Genomic DNA, 17,571 nt, shown 5'->3' on the forward strand with positions numbered 1-17,571 from the left:
TTTGACTGGATTTGACTGGCGTGCGCCATATACGGACCGGCGTGCGCCAGTTGTAGCTGAGTCAACGATCGATGACTGACACGTGGCAGCAAACTGGCGTGCGCCTCCAAGACACTGGCATAAGCCAGTTGGGTTTTGCTGGGGCTGTTTGGCTCTGGTTTGAAGGGTTTGAAATGGGGTTGAGAGAGGTTAGGGACGCTCAAAGCTCAAACACACTATCGTCCTCAGACTGTTCTCGACTATGATCATCATTGGGGTAATAAAAGATCGACAAATAACGTTATCTGGACAGTCCAGAATGGGGTGTCTACAGACGCGAGCGCGGATGGCAAGGGCTCAAAAATACAGAATCGCCACTCAGGTTTTTGAAGGTCCGACACCCAAGGAACCGTATTTTGAAGCACTTGCCGCGCTGTTTTGATTTGAAAAAAATGAAGGAACCAGTCCGTCATAACCATATCTGGGTTCGGGAGCCAGGTTACGAGAGGTGAAGGGTTTTATGGCACCCCTCTCGCCCAATCCGAAGATCGGTCTCTACTTAGTCATTTTGTGAAAATATTTTGTGATTCTTCTCTTATTAACCAATTTTTAGCCAATTAGGACGGGGGAACGTTAATCGGGGATTTTAAAACTGTAACAGTTTGCAGAATGTGATAGATAATAGCATGGATGGCATGAGACATGGGGAATTAAACGAAATAAAATCTGGAACCATGGCTGGATGTCAAACAGTGTCTGAGTATGAGCTCGATACAAACAATAGCCAACTTGCATGCATGGATCTTCATGCATGCAAATACTCCATCGCGCGATGAACCCATACTGTCGCGCGAGGGTTGACATCCCATCCACAGACTGAACTTTATTCCCTTCTGGGCTCTGGAAAGACTAGTGCTCGCCCAGGAGGCAAACCAAGCAGTTTGTATATACTGAAAATAAATAATTATTACAAACAGTGATAACAGGAATAAGATGCAACCCCTAAACAGTGGGGGTACCAAAACAAAGGCTACTGATCAAATTGCCCATGCAAAGGCAATTACTGGAAACATGCTGACCATCGTGCGATGGAGTCAGTTCACCGCGCGAGTGTCATGACTGGACTTCCAGGAATTGTTTTGCATGCCTGGGCTCTGAGACATATTCAGAAGCAACCCATGGGCATTCCAAAGTAAATGAATGAGCAAAATAAGCTAAACTAGCTGGTTTTAGCATGCAAAACAGTGGAATAACTCTAAACGTGCTTCACAGAGATTTATTATACTATAAAAAACAGGAGGTAACTGGCATCCTATCCCCACGAGGACTATCGCGCGATGACCAAGATAGTCGCGCGAGAGAGTGAGTCCATCGCGCGCAGGAGAGCTAGTTACTGGTTCTTGAAATCCTGCTGACTTTAGGGCCAGGACTAGTATTGATTACCAGCCTTGGCCCTGCCAGCCCCCCCTCAGGGATCAAAGCAGTAAGTAGAAAGTAGATTATACCTTTGCTTTGAGTGATTAGAACAAGGTTTGAACAAGATGGTAGTGAAGGAGAAATGAGTGTATGAGGAGCTTGTATAATCTTTCTTTTTTTGAATTTTTTTGTCACCTTTAGCATGGAAGACCAAAGGGGGTATATATAGGAGGGGGAGAGTGCATTGTTGGTGGTGCACAAGGCTTCACAATCAGCCAACAAGGCTGGTTGTGGTTACTTGGTGGAGAAGAAGGGTGCAAAAGGTGATGGGAGAGTGGGGGAGGGGTGGTGCAAGCCATGCCCTGTACCGTCGACGAAAACGGGGTTACACAACCCTTTGCACCCTTGATCATCACAAAAGCCAGCTGGAAAAAGGTGAAAGGGACAGGTGCTAACTATCGCGCAATGGAGTGACATAATTGCGTGATTGTCCTGCCAACCGCGCGTCGGTCAACAGTCAAGGCTTTGACTTTGACCAAAACCTGGCAGCGCGCGAGAGAATCAACTCGTCGCGCGACTGTCCAAACCTGTGTTAGGGTTTTGACTTAGGGTTTTTGGGTTTAAGAAAGGGGTCCACTTACTCCAAGTTCAAACCTCTTCATTCTCAAGACAGTTTTTCATCTGATTCATCATCGATGAAACAAGAAAATCGAAAAACGAAGTAAATCGATCGGGAGATCCAGATTGGAGTGTCTACAATGACCATATATATAACCAGTGAAGATCATATATGTAACCAGTGAATACATAACATAGTTTTGTTTTGATTTTGTTACCTTTCTTGTAGATGATCTAATAACATGCATGGTTAGCATGATAGGGGTATGCGACCACCCTCGATCTTTTTCTTGAATAAAATTTTCATTAATCTAATAATTATGGAGATGAAACGTCATCGATCAATTGGTTACTTAGTAGTTATCACTAATCAGCAATTTAAAAAATATGTTAAACTAGAAGTACTCACAAATGTGCAGCTTTTGGTGCCCCGGCCACCTCATCATTCTCCATCATCATATATGCATGCATGCATGTGTTTTTATTTATTTATTTATATATATACATGTGGATGTGCATGTGCATGTGGATACAGGTGAATATATACTTATTATTAGTTTCAAAATAAGAAAGTAAACAAAGAAACCAATAGGAAGCAAGCAAGCATGCATGCACCTAGGAAATTAAACAGGTTTAGTTGGAAGTGGAACTGTTGTTGGGAATATATATATATATATATATATATAGAGAGAGAGAGAGAGAGAGAGAGAGAGAGAGACACACACATACAAGGATGGGATCAGGAGGGGTCTAGTAGCGGCGACCGCCACGACAAGAATTTTAAAAAATGCAATTATTATATGTAAAAAAAAAAATTTATGCCCAACTTATATAGTCTCGCCACCGCTAAATTTTTTTAGTATACATTTTGCCACTGCAAGGGTAAAATCCTGGTTCCATCCTTGCACACATATAATATGAAGGTGGGTTAGGTTCTCGATCAGTATTTAATTTGAAGTTTGCAAACAAAAAACTACTAACATACATAGATTCTTGAAAAAGCTGATTGGCCTGGATATATATATATATATATATATATATATATATATATATATATATATTTCTTGAATGACAATTTAAAAAATGATACTTATAATTTTTTTTTTAAAAATGATAATAATAGATAAATGTGGCCTTTCCTTCCTTGAGAGATATATCCACCGTAGACTAGCATTGATTCCGGAGTAACCTAGCTATATATTCATAGGAATTTAATAACTTACACCAATTGGAAGGCCGGGGAGGAAACCACAATTTCCCTTTTTTTTTAATATATATTCAAATTCAAGATTCAAAAACAGCATAAAAAAAATTCTAGCATGGATTGTGCTAAAATAATAGTATTTAGAAAACTTGTGCACTGTAAATTTCATCTGGGCATTTCACATTTGGCGTTCATTGAGTTGTATAATTTGCTTATGCAAACCAATTTTAAAAAATTGCACTAACAGTTAATAAGCTCTCAATGCATCTCAATTATCAAATTAGTAGAGGTTTTCCCAGAGTGGAGGTCATGCTTACGGATTGTTTGCGTATTGTGACTTCTTTACGTAGTATGGAGTCCGTTGAGATTTTTTATTTTTGTTAAAACGGTCTTGTTTGAAATTGTAAAGGCTGCTCATACCCTAGCAGAATTTGTAACAACGATAGTGTGGAATCCATGAATTTATGTTATGTGTTCAATTCCTCAAAAATATTTACCAAACAAGGAGTAGCTAATAGCATAAAAGGTATAGTCGATCATGGTATGTATTATTATGGATGTAAAAAGAATGTAACTCCATTTAAACTAGGCTCTGTTCACTTGTACGTAATTTAATGATTAATTTCAATCATGAACAAACAGTAGAAATATAAAATTTCAACTATTGGAAGGTAAATTTTTTTTTTTTTTTTAATCTTTTCTTTTGATCTTGAGTGCTAGAAGACAATACAAGATAATTAACTATTAATTCTTTGGTTAGAATAATGCAACTTCTTTTGAGGGGCCATAAATATAAAGGAGTACTTTTTTCGATCAAAGTGAATGAAAAAAGACATTTCCTTGGCCAAAGCACCTTTTCCAAGAGACGACTTATTACGTTTAATATAAAAGGGGATCGTTTCCCTTTTGCTCCATGTTCTCAATCAAACATGGCCGGGGAGGGAAAAGTGATCGATGTTCAAAAGAAATTAAAAAATTAAAAAATTCAAACATGGGGAGGGAAAAGTGATCATGCCTTTCCTATATATACTATATATATCCGCTTCAACTTCTTCAAGTACTGTGTATTTTTCTTCCTTCTACTTTTGCGTCCCTTTTTCCGTTCTGCTCCTTGGTGGTTTTTTAGTAAGTCTTAGGAATGGTCAAAGTCTCAAAATAGAAGACATCAGAATTTCAAGTTTAATTTTTCGAATAATGTTTTAGGAACGGAAAAAGCTATGGGTACATATCGGATTGAGCTGATTTTGAAAAAAATCAGCTCAAATTTTGAAAAAAATTCTTACCGATATCGGATCGAGCTGATTTTTTATAGGACTCTATAAAAAATTCTTTGTGAGTGCATTACGGAATGTTGCTGCAAAGATGGGAATTGATCGTCTACAACCCGTGTGTGTGCACGTCTCAATTAAGCCTAGACATAAACCAAGTTACAATTGGCCTTGGGGTAATGGCTAATTGTGCACGGTGAAATTGGGTGTGATGTTCAAGGGTAGTTAATTCTTTCAAGCACTCTGGTGGGCCCAAGTATAGTATGGAATTGGAGAGTTTTGGTTAACATAGAATCATTGTTAGTTTGTTACTTTAGGGAACTTTAGCACGGCAATTCTTATAAAAGTGGAGGACAGAAGGGTTTTTAGAAGGGGGCTCTCGGCCGTGGCGGCTGCTATCACGAGAAATAGGGTCACGACATCACGAAAAAGAAGCATGACTCCGGCTCTCATGGTTGGGTAACTCCATTCTCTAAGGGAAGATGAAGCCCCGTGTCAAGTAACTTCGTATATATGTATAGGTTTAGGTTTTAATAATCGGATCGATTGTTTAACTAGAACTCGTTTCAGTTTTATGGAATGATTGTAATGCTTTCAATTTGTTTTGTATTTATATCCGCGGTTTTCAAATACAGAGTTAAACAATGGTTTTCACTGATTGCGGTTGGAGTTCTGAGATAGATTATGCTCGTAAGATGGATCGTGCCGTTAGGTAGTCAGACCATGCTTTTGAGACGGTTCATACTATAGAATAATCTATGCCTTTTAACAATCCAATATATTTATTTTCTCAACGATCATCGAAAGGGTTTGCAAGTCCCAGCGATAATCCATTCTAATCCGAATAATTAACCTAACCTATGCATGTCGTAGTTACACAGTCGGAGTGGATTCTAAACCCTAGATATTTTCCTCCATTGTTTCCAAACTTTTAATTAAATTGCTCGCTCTTTAGTTTAATTAGCTCTTCAAACAATCCACTCGATCAATCTTTTCTTTTTTTAATTAATCTAGAAATTAATCGGAAGTATAGTAACTCAGTCTCACTGTCCCTACGGATCGACACTCGATCTTAAACCACTAGTCTACATAATAGTAGTTACTCTAAGTTTTTATAGGATTATTTTTGACTCGCGGTACGACACGGTCAACTATTACAGGAGAGTCCAAGGAGTGTTGAAGAAACAGTTAAGGAGGGTTTAGCCCTGGTGAATAGGTGAGACCCTATATTTTTGTGCAGAACATGCGTCTATTTTCTCGGGTATATGATACGCACCTAAGATTGCTTGATCGTGGTGCTTAAGTCCGTTAGTTAGAAGTGCTTTTAGCTATTATTGTCGTTTTTAGTCAATATTGCTCGTAAGGTAGTTTGTTTAGTATTTCAGGCAAAACGCCCTTAAAAGGCGTATTTTGAGTGCAAAGTCAACCCCCAAGTTAATTCAAGACTCATCGCTCGGTGGAACTTGTGCCAAAGTGACCAAAGAACGAAGGCGAGGAGCGTCGGGCAAGCCAACGGTCGTCGGGTGCCAAGTTCTGGAGGCTGGCTTGAAGAACCAGAGATAAGCTCTGCGTATCGATACGGATTAAGCGCTATATCGATACGCGTTGGTTATCTTTCCAAGCAGAGAGTCCCGTATCGATACGGACATAATCTGTATCGATACGGGATTGTTACGGAAGATTGGCCTTTTCAGCTTAACGATGTGGTATCGATACTTTGCTTAATCTGTATCGATACAGAGAGCTTCCGGCCAGATATTTGCTGCTTTTTGGGCTTTCCATTTATGGAATACTTGCCTTTTATAGTATGTTTTTAGATATTTGAGGAGAGAGAAACCCATTGTGTATAAATAGGGGTCTCCTCTCTCCCCTTTGTTATCTAGGTCTTTAATAGCTTTTATTTTTCCTCCATTAATGGTCTTTTAAGCTTTTCAAGTTATTTCCTTAAGAACTCAAGTAAGTAATTCTCGTTCGTTAATTTCTCGTTTATTAAAGTTGTTCCTACGGACTAGATCTTTTATAATATCAAGTTTGTTTTCGTTTCTATCGGTTAAAAGTCATGTCTCGTTTTTATGCTTTCTTCCATGCTTTAGCTATGTGTGAGTAGTTGATAGGCCAAGTCTCAGGGTAATCTTTCCCGAGGACTTAGGTGGTTATTTGGTTCTCAAACCTTCGGGCTTAAAATCTTGGTTTTCGGAATTTCATTAACCTAGTCTTTTTGGTCTAAGCGAGGCGTGGTAACTCCTTGGTATGAAGTTTAGTCAAGCGGTCTTGGCAAGCGACATATTGAGGGCTCGTGGCCCCCTACGTGTTAGATACATTAGCAAAAATAGGTTGATTTAATTCCGGTTAATCACATCTTCCGATAAATGTAGTCTTTTACAGTTAAATCCTCCGGGCGTGAGCACGCGGTCGTGACTCCCGCCTGAGTTATAATTGAGAACCGGTAATGGCTCAAGTCAAGGGTTAGACGATCCCTAGACTTGCCTCCTTTAAGTTAATTAGGCGCTTTCCTAGTCTTTTGCCTTGGCAATTTTCATCATTTCAAAGCAAAACCAAGTTGGCCGTCTTAAACGCCACGAACCACCATATAAAACCTACAATCCAATTAAGCTATATTCAAATTCTCTGTGGGTACGATCCCGGACTTCCGGATATTATGCTACCAACGATCTAGCCCTACGCTTGGGGTTTTCAACCTTATATTTGAAGGCGAGGTTTGAAGGCGAAGCATTTTTGGCGCCGTTGCCGGGGATTTCTTTTATAGCTTCTTTGGAGGATCGACAAACCATTGTAAGTACTCTGTTTATTTTTCCTTTGTGTACTTTGAGCTCGGCTTAGCGGATACCTCTAACTGAGCCACCAATTCGACTTGAGGTTTAACGAAGCTAGTCGAGCATCAATTGCCTTTTACTTTCTATTTATTACTGCTTCTATAGCCGTGGTGGTGGCATAACCCCACGAGACTGTTTGTGAACGAGGCGGCGGCATAGCCCCTCTAGTCTGCTTTATTGAACTGTGCAGGTTGTATGCTCAATATCTATCGTAGCCCTTTATCGAATCGGCTACATCGATCTGCATCTCGCGAGCTATCACCTCCATTAAGCCCAATGGCAGATCAACCAGCAGCTCGCACTTTGCGCGATTATTTAACGCCAGAAAGAGGTCCACATGTCTCCCCCATAACCATTCCTACTTGCACTGCCGCCAATGCGTTTGCTTTCAAGCCAGAGTACCATCGGGTTATCCCAGAGTTTCGGGGGCGTGAATTGGAGGATCCTTATGCCCACATTCGGGAATTCGAAACTATCGTTAGCACCTTTGTGACCGGGCCGGGTCAGCTAGATCAAGCTCGCCTGAAGCTATTTCCCTTTTCGCTCAAGGACAAGGCTAAGCAGTGGTTCCATTCTTTGAAGCCCCACTCCTTGCTCACATGGGGGGAAGTGCAAGATGTGTTCACCACCAAGTTCTTCCCGGTCAGCCGAACCAAGCTCTCATGGATCAAATTCAGAATTTCAAGCAAAAAGATGGGGAGGTTTTCTACAAGTATTGGGAGCGTTACAAGGATTTGCTTGCAGCTGTCCTACACCACAATTTTCCCATGTATCTTGTGATCAACTATTTCTATTTGGGTTCTGATCGAGAGTCTAAGCAGCTTTTGGATACTATGGGGAGTGGTGACTTTATGGGAAAGGACCCCGACGCCGCTTGGGAATTCTTAGATGCTTTGGCCGAAAGAGCTCAAACTTGGCAATACATTGATCCGGGTGACCAAGCTATGAGAAATCAAGGACCGGGAGGTTCCGGTAAGTTTTCAGTGAATGAGCAGAACGGTCTTGAGACGCGGTTGGATGAGCTATCGTTAAAGTTGGACAGAATGAAGCTAGATTCGGTCCAAGCAAAAGAAGTGAAAGAAGCGACAGAAGTGAAAGAGGTGAAAGAGGTTCGCCAAGTGGAAGAAGTTTGTGTCATTTGCGAGACCACGGGTCATTCGACCGACAACTGTCATACCATCCCCACCCTTCGACAACACTATAATCAACTCCCTGAAGAAGTATGTGCACTGAATCAACGTTAGGATCCATATTCCAACACTTATAATCCCGGGTTGAAATCTAATCCGGCTTTCCATTGGAGTAACCAGAATGAGGCCGGCTCGTCAACTTCTCAAGGTCCTCCTCCTTCTCAGAATCAAACATGGCGCCAATCTCAGTTTCAGGGTCAGCCACGTTTTCCTCCGGCACAATCTCAAGGCCCGCCAGGATTCATACCACCGAGCCAATTCCAAGGGCAAAATCAATTTCAGCAGCAACCAGCCCCACCTCCACGACGTTCTCTGGAGGATACTCTGAATGCATTCTGTCAAATGCAAACGACCACTAATGAGCAAACTACCCAAGCGATGAACGACATAAGGAATCAAGTGGGTAAATTAACAATGGCTATCGGTGTTTTGCAACAAGAGAAAGGAAAACTACCTACCCAACCTCAACCAAACCCTCAAGGCCAACATTTTGCACAAGACTCTTCGGTGACTTTCCCCGAGCAAGCAAAGGCCATAATATCGTTGAGAAGTGGGAAGACGGTTGATAATGCTCAAGTGGAGCCGCCGGTTGTGCAAACCTTGTTACCTTTTCCGGCACTATTGAAGCCCATAGTGCCAAATGGGGAATCTCCCAAACCGGTTCTAAAGAAGAAGAAAAGGGAAAAGCCAAAGAAGTCGAGGTTCCGCCCGCTTTCACCGTTCCTGTTCCATATCCTAACCGACTTAAGTCGCCTGCCAAGCCGAATTTGAACAGTGATATCTATGAAGTTCTTAAGAAAGTGACGGTTAACCTTCCTTTGCTTGACGCTATTAAACAGATTCCATCATACGCCAAATTTTTGAAGGAGTTGTGCACTCACAAACGGCAACTCCAAGTGCAGAAGAAGGTGTTCTTGACTGAACAAGTGAGCTCACTCTTCCAGTCAACCCTTCCGCCCAAGTATAATGATCCGGGCTGTCCTACGATATCCATCACCATCGGGGGTAAGGTTTGTGAAAAGGCTCTTCTCGATTTGGGGCAAGTGTAAACCTCCTACCGTTCTCGGTCTATGAACAACTTGGTTTGGGAGAGATGAAGCCAACTCGGGTGACTTTACAACTGGCAGATCGGAGTATTCGAGTTCCCAAAGGGGTGGTCGAAGATGTTCTCGTTCAAGTTGACCAGTTCGTGTACCCAGTCGACTTCGTGGTTCTTGATACGTGCCCGGTACCGGCAGCTCAATCGTCCGTTCCAATCATTCTTGGCCGGCCGTTTTTGGCAACATCCGACGCCGTCATTCATTGCCGGGATGGCCGCCTTAACATGAGTTTTGGCAACATGAAGATGCAAGTCAACATGTTCCATATCGGTAGCCAATTGGGCGATGACGAGGATGTGTGCGGAGTAAGCATGGTCGATTCACTTGTTCAAGACCACGTCACTACATTTATTTGCAAAGATCAGTTGGAACTCGCACTGACTTCTGCCGAGGCCGATTTTCTTGAAGCCCCTGAGGTTGCGTACTTGTGCTCTCTGTTAGATGAGGAAGAGATGTGTGGTATAACCCCGTGGGTCCCAAAATTTGAGGAGCTGCCTTTTATTGAGAAGCGAGCCGTTCCGTCTAGCATGGAACCCCCAGTGCTTGAGTTGAAACCACTACCGGATACCCTCAAGTACGCCTATCTTGGCGACGGCCAAACATACCCGGTGGTAATCTCCTCCGCCCTCACCGAACTTCAGGAATTTCAACTACTCTCTAAGTTGAGGACACATTCAAAAGCTATTGGATGGTCCATAGCCGATATCAAAGGAATAGATGGATCTCTGTGCTCTCATCACATTTACATGGAGGAGGATGTTAAGCCCTCTCGCCAGCCTCAACGACGATTAAACCCGATTATGAAGGATGTGGTGCGAGCAGAAGTTCTTAAATTGTTGGATGTTGGCATTATTTACCCGATAGCGGATTCCAAGTGGGTGAGCCCGATACAAGTGGTGCCAAAGAAGTCTGGGGTGACTGTGGTGAAAAACGACAAGGATGAGCTTATTCCAATGCGAGTTCAGACTGGCTGGAGGGTGTGCATTGATTATCGGAAGCTGAACGCCAGTACCCGAAAGGACCATTTTCCCCTTCCCTTCATCGATCAAATTTTGGAGAGAGTGGCCGGGCACAAGTTCTACTGCTTTTTGGACGGGTACTCCGGTTATAATCAGATTGAGGTGGCCTTGGAAGATCAAGAGAAAACTACTTTCACGTGCCCATTCGGGACCTTTGCGTATCGTCGTATGCCGTTCGGGCTTTGCAACGCCCCCGGTACCTTCTCGCGGTGTATTATGGGTTTATTCAGTGACATGGTGGAGAAAATTATGGAAGTATTCATGGACGACTTCTCAGTTTTTGGTGACTCCTTTGAGGCTTGTCTTACCAACTTGGGGTTAGTATTAGCCCGGTGCGAGGAAAAGAATCTAGTGCTGAATTGGGAGAAATGTCATTTCATGGTGACCGAAGGCATTGTACTCGGCCATATTGTTTCTTCGAAAGGCATCGAAGTGGATCGGGCAAAAATCGATTTGGTTGGGAGTCTCCCGACTCCAAAGTGTTTGAAGGATATCCGATCTTTCTTGGGGCATGCCGGTTTCTATCGGCGGTTTATCAAAGATTTTAGTGCAATTGCCCGGCCTTTATGTCATTTGCTCGCCAAAGATGTGCCGTTCGAGTGGACGCCGGGTTGCGAGGCCGCCTTTGCCAAGCTAAAGTCTAGTCTCACCTCTCCACCTATAGTGCGATCTCCGAATTGGGAATTGCCCTTCGAGCTCATGTGTGACGCCAGTGATTACGCCGTTGGAGCTGTTTTGGGCCAAAGGAAAGGGAAAGAGTCGTACGTTATCTACTATGCAAGTAAGACGCTCAATGAGGCTCAAATGAACTATTCGACTACGGAGAAGGAGTTGCTTGCCATAGTCTTTGCGTTGGACAAGTTCCGGTCTTATCTAGTGGGGGCTCCGATTACCGTGTACACCGATCATTCGGCTCTCAAGTACCTTTTTACGAAGCAGGATGCCAAGGCGCGTTTGATTCGGTGGATTTTACTCCTACAAGAGTTTGACCTCACTATTAAGGACAAGAAGGGTGTCGAGAATGTGGTGGCCGATCACTTATCTCGATTAGAATTCGAAGATCATACATCGCACATTCCTATCGGTGACTCCTTTCCCGATGAGCAGCTGTTCTCCATCACTACGGCTCCATGGTACGCGGATATAGTGAACTACTTAGTCACCGGTCTTATGCCTGGACATTGGAATTTGCAGGAGCAGCGTCGGTTTTTGGCCGAGGTGAAACGGTTCTCTTTTGACGACCTGTATTTGTTTAAGTATTGCGCCGACCAACTTGTTCGCCGTTGTGTGCCCGAGTCTGAGCAACATAGTGTTATCCAGTTTTGCTACACAGAGGCTTGTGGCGGCCATTTCTCGTTCAAAAAGACCGCCGCTAAGATTTTACAGTGCGGATTCTATTGGCCACAATTGTACAAGGATACGTTTGCTTTCTGCCGGGCATGTGCGCGCTGTCAACTTCTGGGGTGCGTGACGCGACGTAATGAGATGCCGCTTACCCCCATTTTGATTATTGAAGTGTTTGACTGTTGGGGTATCGACTTCATGGGGCCATTTCCTACATCTTTTGGGTACCTCTACATCTTGTTGGCCGTTAACTATGTTTCCAAATGGGTGGAGGCCATCCCCACTCGTACTAATGATGCCCAAGTGGTCGTTGAATTTCTCCGTGAGTACATTTTGGCGCGATTTGGTATGCCCAGGGCTATCATTAGTGACCAAGGGTCCTACTTTTGCAACTGATCCATTGCGGCCCTCTTGCGGAAGTATTCCATCATTCACAAAGTCTCAACGGCTTATCATCCGCAAACAAATGGCCAAGCGGAGCTTGCAAATCGAGAGATTAAACATATCTTGGAGAAGACAGTTAATCCTACCCGTAAAGATTGGTCAACTCGTTTGGTCGATGCTTTGTGGGCTTACCGTACTGCGTACAAGACTATCTTGGGAATGTCACCTTATCGGTTGGTTTACGGGAAAGCATGCCACTTGCCAGTCGAGCTTGAGCATAAAGCGTATTGGGCCATTAAGAAACTAAATTTCAATATGGTACAAGCCGGTGCCCGCCGCAAGCTCCAATTGACGGAACTCGAGGAGTTGAGGTACAATGCTTACGACCATTCTAGCACTTACAAATCTAAACTCAAAGCCAAGCATGATAATAAGATTGTGATTAAAAACTTTGCGCCCGGTCAGCAAGTCTTGTTGTATAATTCTCGATTGCACTTGCATCCCGGGAAGTTGAGCTCACGTTGGGCCGGACCTTATGTTGTCAAAAATGTGTCCCCTCACGGGGCAATAGAAGTAGAGAGCATGTGTAACGGTTCCTCTTTTAAAGTTAACGGTCAGCGGCTTAAGCCTTTCCTTGGTGGCTTTGAAGCTCGCGAGCCCGATGAGGTCTTGGCCGATCCCGTTTACACGGATGGCCCCTCGTTTTAGCTTGTGTTACTCTAATTTGCACGGGGAGCGAAAGCGTAACCGCTGAACTTAACTGTTTGTCGGACCCGGCCCCCGGGTAGGGGGTACCCTCCATTGACTTGGGTATATGTAGCTCCGCACGCCGCTACTAAAAAAAGGATCGTGTGCCCAGCTCCGGTTAGTAAGGGCAATTTTAATATCAGTGACATAGGGCTTTCATTAGTTTTTCTGATAGGAGTAATTCACAGTGAACCACTCACGTCTTCCAGATTAGCCTCAACGGGGGCGGTATAGATCTTAGGTTAGGCCTTGATATTCTCGTGCTCCATTACCGCACTTGGCTCTATCTTGTGCCTGCCTGGTTACGATCTTAAGGGACGCTGGACTTCATTGTTTGGCGGAGTCCAGCTGTGACTTGGACGCTCCGAGCTCTGATATTAAATTCTGTATATTTGTACATTTGTAAATACTGCGTTTCTGCTTTGTTCTTATTTCTCATGTTTCGGGATTTTCTCACCAAAAGATTTCACCAACGCATCATTGTATCGGGCTTTAATTAGTCCTTCTTTGTCGTAGTTTGCCGTTAACGATCCATGCTCACCAGATATGTCCCTATCGGGGGCAATTTAGGTCTTTGGGTGCGGCTTGATATTCCCGGGCTTTAGCACTAGGCTCTGTTTTGCTTCACTTTGTTTTGATCATAGGGAACGCTGGGCTTAATTGCTTGGCGAGGTCAAGCGGTGAATTTTACTTCGGGCATGATGTAACAACTTTGATGGTCTAGTATAGCCACCCGCGTTTTGCCTACTTGGTGCGACACGGGAAGAAAAGTATGACTCGTGAGATTGCGTGAAAATCGGGTGGTGTCCTTTGTTTTTCTTTGTATTTATGTTTGTTGGCGCCCGGATAACACGAGCCGGGCGGTTCTAATGTCATTTGGCTCTTAGTAGGTAGTTCGAGCTTAAGTCTTTTACAGGGTGAACGTGCTACCACACCAGCCTTGGTAGATTGGATCTAACGTCGGAGTGATTGAGGCATTCAGGAGCCCTAAGCATGGGTGCGATTACGTGTCGCGGTTGTTAGTCCAATAAAGTTTTGGCCATGATCCTGTGTGACTAGTTGTGGTTCCGTTGGAAGAGCCGAAGGAGTCGACCTTGGAAGCCGTTCGGATGACAAACGGAGCCAGTGCCGCAAAAACCTCCAACTTGGTCGAGGTATACAGGGGTTGACATTCCCCCGTAGGTACGATCTTTTGTTCCTTTTTCCCTACTGTTGTTCTCCATGCTATGAGGGCATAGCATATTTCAAGTTGGGGGGAGGGACATAAATCGGATATTTATGTTTTATGCGTTTTGTTTAAATTTTTCGTTTTTGGTAGATCAATCCTTCCGTTATTACAAGTTAGTGGAATGGATCAACTTAGCACTTGGTCAATAGTTCATTAATTGGCAAGAGTTCGTGTAAATATTTTTGTTAAACTTGTTCTGTCCAACTCGTATGCATGCTAAAGGGCGAGAAATTAAGTGTTGAGTGTGTTGTGAGCAGGTTTGACCCATATCCCATTGATTGTTCTCAGTATATTCTTAGTTAGGTTTTAATCTCATGTCATGCCTAAACGTGTTCGTTATCTACTTTAAATCGCTTCGGAATCTATGGCATATGTAAGAAATGATACAAGGCCATCTTCGCTTGATTAAAACCACAAGAGAGTCTCATTGTCCTTTAAAAATAAAGCCTAGTCCGCCTCTCACTCTTATCCATAGGAAACCGGATGTTTGGGTGGATGGTTGGAAGTTGGTTTTAAGCTTTGCTGGGACTGGCTTCAGGTTTACAGGCTCCGGGTGTATCTTAAAAGTGGCTCTGGGCGTCGGCATTGGTTATCGAGTGGCAAAGTTGAACTTCTGGAGATAAGCAACCCGTATCGATACGGCCCGTAAGGCGTATCGATACGCGTTTGTTCGTGGGTAATCAGAGAGACCCATATCGATACGGATTTTGGACCGTATCGATACGCGTGGGTTAAAATCGAAATCTGCAGTTATTAAGGTCGGCCTCTTCATCTTCCCAAACTCCATTTTCTCTCACTAACCCTCCATAACCGCCCAAGCTCTTCGAAACCCAACCCCAAAAACACCGAAACCCAACCCCAAAACTCCATAATCTTTCCCCAAAACTCCAAGCTTTCAAGGAATTCCAAAGGTTTTCAAGGATTTCAAGTCAAATCCTACTCGTACCAAGGTAAATTCTCTCTCTCTCTCTCTATGCGCATCATCTCCCATTGTTCTTCCTCTATATTAACTCCAAACCTTGATTACCCACTATATTGCCATGCATTGCTATTTTGAACCATCCTACCATGTTTCTAAACCCCAACTTTCGAAATCACCCATGAACCCCTGTTTCCTAGATTTTTGAAATTTTGATTGGTTTTGGGACTGGAATTGCATGGCGAAGTTACCATTTGTGTACTTAAGTTTAGAAGCAGAATCTGTGTAGTACAACTCAGAAGTGTTGTGGATTCTGTCTGGCCGCCTATTTTTGTTGAAATTTGCACGTTCCTGGCTACAATCTGGGTTGTTTTCGGTAGTATTTTGTTTCAAGATTTGGGATATTGTTCTGTTTGGTAGGTTTTGCATGCAATGGTGAGAACAAAGACTGTGGTTTCTAAGGGCAAGGCTCCGGCTTCTTCTTCGCAACAGGCGGAGGAGATAGTGCAGGAAATGGAGGAGGAGGAGGAAATGATTGCGAACCCGCAAAAGCGAAGCCGGGCTAAGAGGAGGACGGCGGCTGAAATTCGTGCCGCAACTCAAAAGAAATGGGAAGAAGGGATTCGGAACCGGGGGTTCAAGAATGAGCGACATGTTGACGTTGACAACCTTGGTATCGAGAATCCGTTTGTTCGTCGCATCCGCGACCAAGGTTTGTCTTACTACCTTGCCCCTAACCGTAGTTACAACAAAGAGCTTGTCGTAGAATTTTACAAAAACATGAAAATTCCGCCTGAGGAGGATGAGAAGAAGGATGATGCCAAGGTAACATCAAAAATTGGGAAGATTCCTATCGAGGTGACTTCAGGGTTTATTGCACGGGTTTTGAATTACCGCCAACCACCCGCGGATGATGTGAATTATCCCGATGAGGAGTACGTGGCGGACGAGACCGTTGTTCAGGAATTGTACAAAAATCCTAGGGAGGCAAGTCTCCCTCATGTGCCTGGGAAGTTTAAGGAAGTTTATCGGCTCGTTAATCAGCTAGTGCATCACAATTTCAATCCGAGGGGGACGGAGAACAAGCCGGATAGCTACGAAGGGGGGATGATTCACGCGTTCATGAATCCGAATGTGGTGTGTGACTGGGCAAAGGTTATATTTCAGGAGATGATTGATTTCAAAGCCAAGGCCCCAACCAACTCTAGGTTGCCTTTTCCATGTTTGGTGACCGTTATGTGTTTGGCTCAGAAGGTTCCCGCTTCCAAGTTTCCGGAGCGTGAAAAGCTCAATCCGGGGGATATTAACAGTTCCATACTCACCCGGAGTATCTCTCAGTCCCGACCTACTGCTGCTGCTGCCCCACGTGGGGAGTACTTGACTACTTTGCCACCAAAGGGTGCAAAGTCGGCTGCTTGGAACAAATTGTTGTTTTGCCAAGGGGTGGCCACTATGGGATGCTTGAAGAAACTGAAAAATGAGACCCGAGCCAATGCAAGGAGGCAGCGGAAGATTGATCATAAGTTAGACTGGGTTTTGAGCCAAGGAGTGGGGCAAGCCAGTGAGCAATATGTACCACCGCCCGAGGAGCCTGATGAGGACAGCGATGATTTTGCTGGGGATGAGCCAGTGTTTGTGGATGACGAGTAGGGTCGGTGGAGTAGTTGGAAATCCCTCAACTTGGTCTGGGTGCTTGGTGGTTGACAGCCCACCTCTTATCTTTTATTTCGTTGTTTTTAGTTTAGTTTGGTTTAGTTTAACGCTGACTTAATAGTTTAGTAAGTTTTTGTTGAGGCCGGCATGTGGCCTATGACTTGGTAATTGGAGTTGGAGGCGGCCAAGGGTTGTTGAACCAAGCTAGTATATGGCCGCTATCCTATTTTGCTAACCGTTCTTTGATTTGAAACCAAGGTCAATATATGCTATGAAGCCCTTAGTAGATCTTTAATATGCCTTGATTCCATTTCGATTTATTGCCTGATAGTTAGTATATTTAGTTTGTGGCATGCTTTCTTTCGGCAATTCAATTTTCAATCGTTTAGTCGTAAGTTCTGTTTAATGGTGCTCTCCACTTATAAGGCATGGTATTTTTGTTCCCCGTGCCTAATTCAAGCACTTTTCTTGTGGGATATGGTTACATTGGTTGGAATTGGTTAAGTTATAGCTTCGTATCCGTCTTTTGTCTTTTGGCGCTCGTTTTGGATACTTGATTATAACTTGCTCAATATTTAGTTGATCGCTCAATTATTGGCTGCGAGTTGTTTTGGAATAATTAAGTTATTTTAACTCTCGCCAATTAGTTGCAGTTTGAGTAGGTGCTA

General features: G+C 43.6%; 1 protein-coding gene across 1 annotated transcript; it reads left to right on the plus strand.

Moving 5' to 3' along the window:
• Positions 1–7,595: 7,595 nt before the first annotated feature.
• Positions 7,596–9,558, plus strand: LOC131332866 (uncharacterized). Its single transcript, XM_058367177.1, has 4 exons — positions 7,596–7,961; positions 8,051–8,539; positions 8,630–9,210; positions 9,285–9,558. The coding sequence occupies exons 1-4, from the start codon at positions 7,596–7,598 to the stop codon at positions 9,556–9,558; spliced, it is 1,710 nt and encodes a 569-aa protein (XP_058223160.1).
• The last annotated feature ends 8,013 nt before the right edge of the window (positions 9,559–17,571 follow it).

The sequence above is a fragment of the Rhododendron vialii genome, chromosome 7a (genome assembly GCF_030253575.1).
Source record: "Rhododendron vialii isolate Sample 1 chromosome 7a, ASM3025357v1".
In the NCBI taxonomy this organism is placed as follows: Eukaryota; Viridiplantae; Streptophyta; class Magnoliopsida; order Ericales; family Ericaceae; genus Rhododendron; species Rhododendron vialii.